This window comes from Balaenoptera ricei, chromosome 14 (genome assembly GCF_028023285.1).
Source record: "Balaenoptera ricei isolate mBalRic1 chromosome 14, mBalRic1.hap2, whole genome shotgun sequence".
NCBI lineage: Eukaryota > Metazoa > Chordata > Mammalia > Artiodactyla > Balaenopteridae > Balaenoptera > Balaenoptera ricei.
The window spans coordinates 493731-501725 of record NC_082652.1 but is presented as its reverse complement, the minus strand read 5'-3'; the positions used below and the strand labels follow the sequence as shown (position 1 = coordinate 501725).

The 7995-nt window shown below is 58.5% G+C and overlaps 1 protein-coding gene across 3 annotated transcripts; it reads left to right on the top strand.

The window, feature by feature from the left end:
• Nucleotides 1–637: 637 nt before the first annotated feature.
• PGAM5 (PGAM family member 5, mitochondrial serine/threonine protein phosphatase) lies at nucleotides 638–7698 on the top strand. 3 transcript variants are annotated; one of them, XM_059894965.1, is made up of 6 exons: nucleotides 638–878; nucleotides 3280–3458; nucleotides 4492–4617; nucleotides 4684–4772; nucleotides 4875–5008; nucleotides 5403–6792. In XM_059894965.1, the coding sequence occupies exons 1-6, from the start codon at nucleotides 688–690 to the stop codon at nucleotides 5443–5445; spliced, it is 762 nt and encodes a 253-aa protein (XP_059750948.1). In that variant the 5' UTR covers nucleotides 638–687; the 3' UTR covers nucleotides 5446–6792. The 3 variants fall into 3 exon arrangements, with proteins under 3 accessions (XP_059750948.1, XP_059750947.1, XP_059750946.1); XM_059894964.1 differs by lacking the exon at nucleotides 5403–6792 and adding an exon at nucleotides 6799–7698 and having other exon boundaries at nucleotides 643–878; nucleotides 4878–5008; XM_059894963.1 differs by lacking the exon at nucleotides 5403–6792 and adding an exon at nucleotides 6799–7698 and having other exon boundaries at nucleotides 643–878.
• Nucleotides 7699–7995: the final 297 nt, after the last annotated feature.

Here is a 7995-nt window from a genome sequence, read left to right as displayed (position 1 = left end):
CCTGGAGCAAATTCATAGAGACAGGAAGTAAGATGGTGGGTGCCAGGGGCTGAGGGAAGGGGAAGGGGAGTTAAGTGTTTAACGGGGACAGAATTTTAGTTTGGGAAGATGAGAAAGTTCTGGAGAGGGATGGTGGTGATACTTGCACAACAAAGAGAATGTGCTTAATGCCCCTGAGCTGTACACCTAAAAGACGGTTACGATGGTAAATTTTGCGTTATGTGTATTTTGCCACAGTAAAAACAAGGCAACCGGCAAACCCTGCGGGAGTTTCCCGGTTCACTTAAACCAGAACCCCAAGTCATCTGCGGGGCACGGGTTCCCCCTGGGCTCTTCCCGCAGATGACCTGGCCCAGCCGCCCGGCGCCGGCTTCGGTGCTCCCGTCGCGGCCCCGCCCAAGCGGCTCCCCGGGGCGCCGCGTGCTCGAAGGCAGGGACGACTCCCGCCCCGGGCCCCCCGCAGCGGGTCGAGGGAAGGGTCTCAGAACCACCGCCCACCACCGGGCTCCGCCTTCGTTCCCGGAAGTCGCCCGCGGCGGGCAGGGCCATCCCGGCGACTCCCGCGTCTCCCGCGCAGCCCGGCGGCCGGAAGCGCACGCCCGCGCGAAGCCTGTCCCTTGCGGCGCGCCGTCCGAGGCCGACAGCGCCTGCGCGGAGTCGACGCGCGCCCGCCTGGGACGGGCCGGCATGGCGTTCCGGCAGGCGCTGCAGCTGGCGGCCTGCGGCCTGGCCGGGGGCTCGGCCGCCGTGTTCTTCTCGGCGGTGGCAGTGGGGAAGCCCCGGGCGGGCGGGGACGCGGAGCTGCGCGTGGTCGAGCCGCCGGCGTGGGCGGGGGCCGCGCGCCCCGGGCCCGGCGTCTGGGACTCCAACTGGGACAGGTGCGGGGCTGGCGGCGGGAGCCTTCCTGGGCCCTGGCCGTCCCGGCCGGTCGGTGTGGTCGGTTCCGCGCAGGGGCGGGCGGGGCAGGCTTGCGTGCGGGTTTCTCTTTCGGTTCTGGCCGCAAGGGTGGCTGTGGACGTGGGGCGTCCTTCGACCCCTCTTCTGAGCGCCAGTTTCCTCGTCTGCACAGGGGGTCGTTTTGAGTAAGGAGCACCGTGATGCCAGGGACAGTGCCCGGCGCACAGGGAAGGCCGAAGTGGTCGTTTTCTGTCCTAGACGGAGGGCTTGGACCTTTGTAGGGCTCTTGTCCTTGTTTCCGTCTCCCAACTTCTGAATCCTCAGATTGGGTGACGGCACGTTGGTCCCATATTTGCGATACAGCTGAGACGGCGACGTGGAGATGGGCCCTGGCAGGGGCCTCCGCGGGGCGGTCTCGAGGGGACAGGACCAGCAGCCATCTTGAGTAGGAACATGAGGTCCAGGGGTCCCGGTCCCACCTGGCCGCGCGCTGTCAGTGTTCTTACTGCGCCCTTGGAGTGTGGCTCCTGTGATCAGGAAGCAATTTTTAGTCTTACTTAACGTTAATTAATTTAAATTTAAAAACCAGAGCAGTGCAGATCTTAAAATACTCTATTGAAACGATAGTATTTTTGGTATGCTGGAGTAAATAAAGTGAGTTACTGACATTTCACCTGTTTCTTCCTGCTTTGTAAATGTGGCCACTTGGAAATTTTAAATTACGTATGTTGCCGGTGTTGTGTTTCTATTGGACGCCCCTGCTCTGGGTTGTGGGATGGTTTACCCAGTCCCAGCTCTTTACTCCTTGACACTCTTGAGTGTGGGGCACAGATCCAATATTTATTGCTGGCCTAGTTGTATCGGGAACTTCATAGGTATTCTTTTTAACCTTTAATTTTTAAAAGGTAAACTTAGCTTAGAATCGTCTTGTATTTACAGAAAAATTGCAAAAGATGATAGAGTTCCTGTATACTCCACACCTAATTCCCTCTGTTGTTAACACCTCACACTAATATGGGACACTTGTCACAGTGAACCAGTATAGATACGATATTATTAACTGACGTCTGTACTTTATTGAGATTTCCTCAGTTTTTACATCTTGTGCATTGTGTCTTCCCGGATCCCACAGGACAGTCAGGCTTTGGCAGTTTCTCAGACTTGACTTGTTTTGATGACCTTGACAGTTCTGAGGAGGGCTGATCAGGGATTTTGTAGACTGTTCCTCAATTGGGATTTGTCTGTTTTTCTCATGATTAGACTGGGGTCATATTCTTTTTTTCAAACATCAGTACAATCTTGTGAATTTCTTGGGCCTTTTTAAGGAAACAGTCACTCTGAGGTTAAAGGACTGACTTGAGGTAGAGCCAGACTCCAGCCTTGTTTGAGGCCAACATGCTGTATTTGCTTGCCAAGTCTAGATTTATGGGGGGGGTGAGGGGGGTGGTGTCCATGCTAGAAAGTAACAGGGCCTCATCCAGTGAGATCTCCAGCCTCTTCCTGAGGAGCCAGGCTTCCTGCATCTGTGCCTGTAGGTTCCAGATGTCTTCTCTGGCTCAGTCCCAGCTCGCACGTGACTGCCAGTGTGGCATCTCGGCTTGGTCATGTTACAGGCACCCCAGGTTCGCACGGCCCAAGCAGAACCCATGAATTCACCATTATTCCCCTCAAAACTTATTCTTCCAGCACTGCCTCAGCTGAGTACATTCTTTTCCCAGCTCTGCCGGTCTCACAGGCATTTCATTTCTATTAACTTGAGGTCCACGAGCCACCAGAGTGCCTGTCTTCACCAGACTTGGTCGTTTCTCAGCATCTGTGCTGCTGCTACTCCCTCCCAACCCCCATCAGCTCCTTCCCAGCGTTCCAGCAGGGCCATCCAGGGGGTTTCCGTGGGAACGGGAACAGTTTCCTCTCTGTCCGATGTGATGCCCACTATCCCACGTGCTACTAAGCGTTGAAAATGTGTTTAGTGTGATTGGGGAAATGGAGTTTTAATTGTATTTAATTTTCATGATTTTGAATTTAAGTAGCCATGTGGTCAGTGGCTACTATTGGGCAGCACAGCGTCCCCGTCTGCGAGGCCACCCTGTGGGCATTTCCCACCTGCCGTTCCACAGACACTCCTTCCTCTTCTCTGCGTCCCTGGTCTCCTTGCTGTGACTGTCAGTCTCCTCACAAGGACGTGGGCGGCACAATAGCTTCGCTTGTCTGTTCTGTTCACATCCAGCCGCCCAGGGCGGGCCTGGCGCCAAGGGAAGGGGAGGCGCTGGCTCCTCCCCTGCGCCTCCCCAACCCGGGAAGCCTCTCTGTGAGAAAGACTGGGGGTGACTTGTGAGCAGGGGCACAAGGGCAGGGACACACCGTCTTGTATTTCTGCCTCAGGAGAGAACCGCTGTCCCTGGTCAACCTGCGGAAGAGGAACCTGGAGCCCGGAGAAGAAGAGCTGGCGTCCAGGCTGGACCACTACAAGGCCAAGGCCACACGGCACATCTTCCTCATTAGGCACTCCCAGTACCACGTGGACGCCTCCCTGGAGAAGGACCGCACGCTGACGCCCCTGGGTACGTGGCTGGGCCCGCCCGCAGAGGCCAGCCTCCTTGAAGGTGCCCTTGGGGCGCTGGGCCTCTCTGGACCTGTGTCAGGTGTTCTCGGCCCAGATGCGAGCCTTGTCATTATTAGTAATAATCAGCCAAATCTGACACAGGCTTTGAAAACGTCCTCAACTTTAACGATGTTAAGGTGGATCCTGCCTGCAGGCACGAGGCCCTCTGAGGTGGCGCCGCCCGGCGCCCCGTCCGGCTTGACTTGGTTGCTGGAGAGCCTTCCTCGGAGGCTGCCTCATGAACGGTGGCGGGTCTCAGCAGCCCCGCGCGGAGGGCGCCTGTGGCAGTTTCTCGCTGCTGTGAGTGGCACTGCCGGGCACTCGTCCCGCCTCGGTCTTTGTGCTCATGTGTCTGTAGGAGAAATTCCTAGCAAGGAAACGCAGGGAGGTTGGAGATAGAGTTTACATTTTAAAAAACCTCTCTGTTGAATGAGATAGCACCCATTTGTGTGAAGGGGCTTGCTGGCCTGTCCTCGGGCACGGGTGGAAGTAAAGCTGCATCTGTGGTATCGTGCATCCAGCTGAAACTGACTTTCCAAGGGCATTTCTACTGGATTCTAAGATACATTTGAGGAAAAGCATTTGTATTTGCACCCAGGCCACAGCAGTGCTAATCTGTCCGTCCTCAAGTGTTGACACCTGGTGGTGGTGATTGAGGTGGTCACTGGCGCACTGACACCCAATCTTTGGACAAAGTTGAGTAGGAATGGTGTGAGGGACCCAGAAATAGTAAACAGGACCCCACCCAAACTTCAGCCAGCCTCAACCATGGCCGTTGTCTTCAGTGTTTTTTCTGTATGGGGCTGAAGGTGGCTGGTTTGTCTCATTGATTTTACCTGTTGAAAGCCTGGCCCCTTCCTTAGGCCTGAGCCCTGGGAGGGGCTGCCCGTCTTGTCCCCCACACCTAACGGTGCTTGGTAAGGACTGAAGTATTTGTGAAGTAAACAGGGACTGCGGCGACGTGTAATTCTCCAGTGTATTCCACCTTCAAGGTCGTGAGCAGGCTGAACTAACCGGTCTCCGACTTGCAAGCTTGGGGTTGAAGTTTAACAAAATCGTCCATTCCTCCATGACCCGTGCAATAGAAACCACTGACATCATCAGCAAACACCTGCCAGGTGAGTGCCAGGCGGCCCCGGGGCGGCTGCTCGTGAAGGGGCGCTGAGTCCTGTGTTTCTCTGCAGGCGTCTGCAAGGTCAGCACAGACCTGCTGAGGGAAGGCGCCCCCATCGAGCCTGACCCCCCCGTGTCTCACTGGAAGCCGGAGGCTGTGGTAAAACCCCCCCCCCGGGCGGCCTCCACTCCACCCCTGGGCTCCTGGCGGCGGTGGCCCACGCACTGCCTCCATACGGACGATCCCTCCCTCTGCCCCCAGCAGTATTACGAGGACGGGGCGCGGATCGAGGCCGCCTTCCGGAACTACATCCACCGGGCGGACGCCAAGCAGCAGGAGGACAGCTACGAGATCTTCATCTGCCACGCCAACGTCATCCGCTATATCGTGTGCAGGTGAGGCCCCAATGGCGCCCGCGGCCCCGCCTCCGGCTTTGCCCCGCCCCCGAGAGGCCCCGCCTCCCCACCGCGGCCCCGCCTCCCGCCCCTCCCCCGCTGGCCTGTGCCCCCAGCACGGCCCCGCCTCCGCCCTCTTCCCGCCAGCCTGTGCCCCCAGCACGGCCCCGCCTGCCCCCCCACTTCCCGCCAGCCTGTGCCCCCAGCACGGCCCGGCCCCGCCTCCCCAGCGCGGCTCCCCCTCCTCCTGCCTGACGGTGCCCGCCAGGCCCAGCCGGTGATCTGGTAGAACGGCTTTCTCACGACTGCATGTTTTTGGGGGGAACAGACCAGACTGAGGTGCCCCCCGTGGGCGGCCTTTCCCGGGCGATGCTGACGTGGTTGCTTGGTTCAGGCGCTGTGCGCGGTCGTTCCCGCTGCGAAGTCACACTTTGTAGGAGGCAACGCGAACGCCCGTTTCCCTGACGTCCCCCGACTGGTTTCAGCACCTGTCGATGGCTCCTGCCCCCGTGGTTGCTCAGTGGTGTTTGCTTAATGGTTTCGTATGTCCCTTTATTAATTGGAATTTTTGCGACGATGGCCTCACGGATCTGTGAGCCCGTTAGTCACCTGGCTGCGCCGGCTGCTCCCGCAGGGGCTCCTGTGTCCGTGGGGCGACCACGTCCCTTCGTCCTGGCCCCAGGGGTCCAGGGCCCTCGCGGTGATGCCTGCGCTGAGCCACAGGCGGCGTCACGGAGGGCCCTGGGCCTGGGAAGGCCAGCCGGGTGCTCGTGGGTTTGACCACATCCCACTTAGTGCAAGTGAGAACCCAGCCTCCGCCGGGTCCATTGAAGGTGCTCAGCAGGTGCTTCAAGAGCTGAGGGGTCGGTCCCCTTCTCACGAGGGCCCGTTCGTTTGCCCTCAGGCGTCGCCCGCGTGGCCCGGGGCGAGCAGCCCTGCGCCAGGGGAGCAGGCGCGGCGCCAGGGTCCCGGCCAGGTTGAGCGCTGCCGGGAGGAGGGGCTGGGCTTCGGGGGCAGCCCGAGCCCGTGTGCCGCTCAGGGCGACTTCGGGACTGTGTGAACCCACGTCCTCCCATATCCCGGGACAGCACTGACCCAGTGTCACCGGGAGCGACCCCAGTGCTGAGGGCCGGCCGGAGACGTCGGGGCCGGGAGCGGCCTGTGCCCCCGGGACACGTGAGGGCGCTCTGCTCCCTAACTTAGGGCAGTTTTGAAAGCGGTGAGGGTGACGCTGAGCTTTGAAAAAGCAGCATGTAGGTAGTTAATTCTTCAAGTCGGCAAAACTCTCGACAGAGAGAGTGCCAGTTAATGGCAAGCCACAGGGATGCCACTTGTGCACCCCAGTGTCCTGGGGCATAAAGGGGTCCGGTGGCTCGGATGGAGGCCATAGTCGTACTGGGCTTCTCAGCAAATACTAACTGTGCCTAAGAAGCGTTAAGAGCATGGAAATGCTCCGGGGTTGTGAGTTGCCCCTGCCGCACCGTCTGGCTGCCCCCGTCCCCTTTTGGTGACACTGGAAGAACAAATTCAGTTGCATGCATTTGTTAACCAGTGTGTTTGTGACTCACATGCAAGCCTTGAGTTGGGTTGATCCCCCGTCCCAGAGGGGCTGGGCTGTCACCTCCCCCTTGTTTGATTGATGGGTTGGCATCCACCCGACAGCTCCTTCCTCTGTGAAACCCCTTTTGAAAATGGGAGGGACTTGCAGGTGTTGGCCCCAACCCCAGGGAAGGCCCCTGAGGCCTTGTCATCTGGGGTGGGCCCTTCCTAGCCTGTGCTCTCTCCTCCAGGGCGCTGCAGTTCCCTCCAGAAGGCTGGCTCCGCCTTTCCCTCAACAACGGCAGCATTACCCACCTGGTAGTCCGGCCAGATGGCCGAGTGGCTCTCAGGACCCTCGGGGACACGGGGTTCATGCCTCCTGACAAGATCTCCCGCTCCTGAGGGCCGCCTCGAGGCCCCGCTCTCCTTCTCAGCCCCCTGCCGGCCTGGTGTGGGTGCCACCGAGACCGCGGGCTCCTCCCCTGCCCCCCACCGGCCGCGCCACGGGGCCGGCGCTCCAGGGCTCCAGGGCTCCAGGGCTCCAGGGCTCCGGGGCGCGGCAGCCGGAGAGAAGGCGGCTCCACGTTGCGGCGCTGCAGCACTGAGCTTCTGGCCCAGGATGGAGAAGGGAAGCGCTCAGGTCAGATCAGCTTCGTCTCTCGCAGTGTCTCTGCCTCACTCTCGTCCACCAGGATGAGCCCGTGGGGTCTAAGCAGGCCTGTTTCAGGGACTGGACGAGGCCCGCAGATGCCGTCCCCGCAGGGGCCGCGGCAGACACCGCAGCGCGCCGTCCGTCAGCAGAGCCCGTCAGGCAGGAGGAGGAGGGCGCCCGTGCTTCTTCCATTCGTAACTTATTTCGCTGCTTACACTCTTTTTTCATTGCCTAGAACTCTTTGTCACTTAAGTTTTTATTAATTGAAGATTTTCCTCATCTGGTTCTTGCTTTGAAAACCCATTTCTCGCTCCCGAGTCACACAGCCCTGCCGCTGTTGGATCTGAACTCACGTGTGTTGCTAGGCCTTTCCGGACACAGAGGAGGGGCACCTTGGCAGGTGAGGGAGGTGACTCGACCTGCTGGTCTTGTGGGAGGGGCCGGGCAGTGATGGCCCAGGAGGGGCCCTGTTTCAATAAAGTGTCTGGCTGACAGTTCAGTCCTTGTTTGCCTGTGGCTATTAATCTTTTATGCTTGTGGATTAGAATATGTAGATACGATGTGTCCATCCCAAATCTCCATTTATTTAGGAGAAAGTACAATTTCTATGAAGTGGTTATGAATATTTTTTGCAATCAGTGCAACTAATTGTGATATTTGATCCATTTCTGTCAATTTTGGAAATAACTACAAAATGAAATTTTGTTTTTACTGGTTTTTCAAAGTACTAATTGTGAATGTTTTAAAGGAAACAGGAAGCCTGTGCAGCACGACCAACAGCAGCCCCACACTTGCT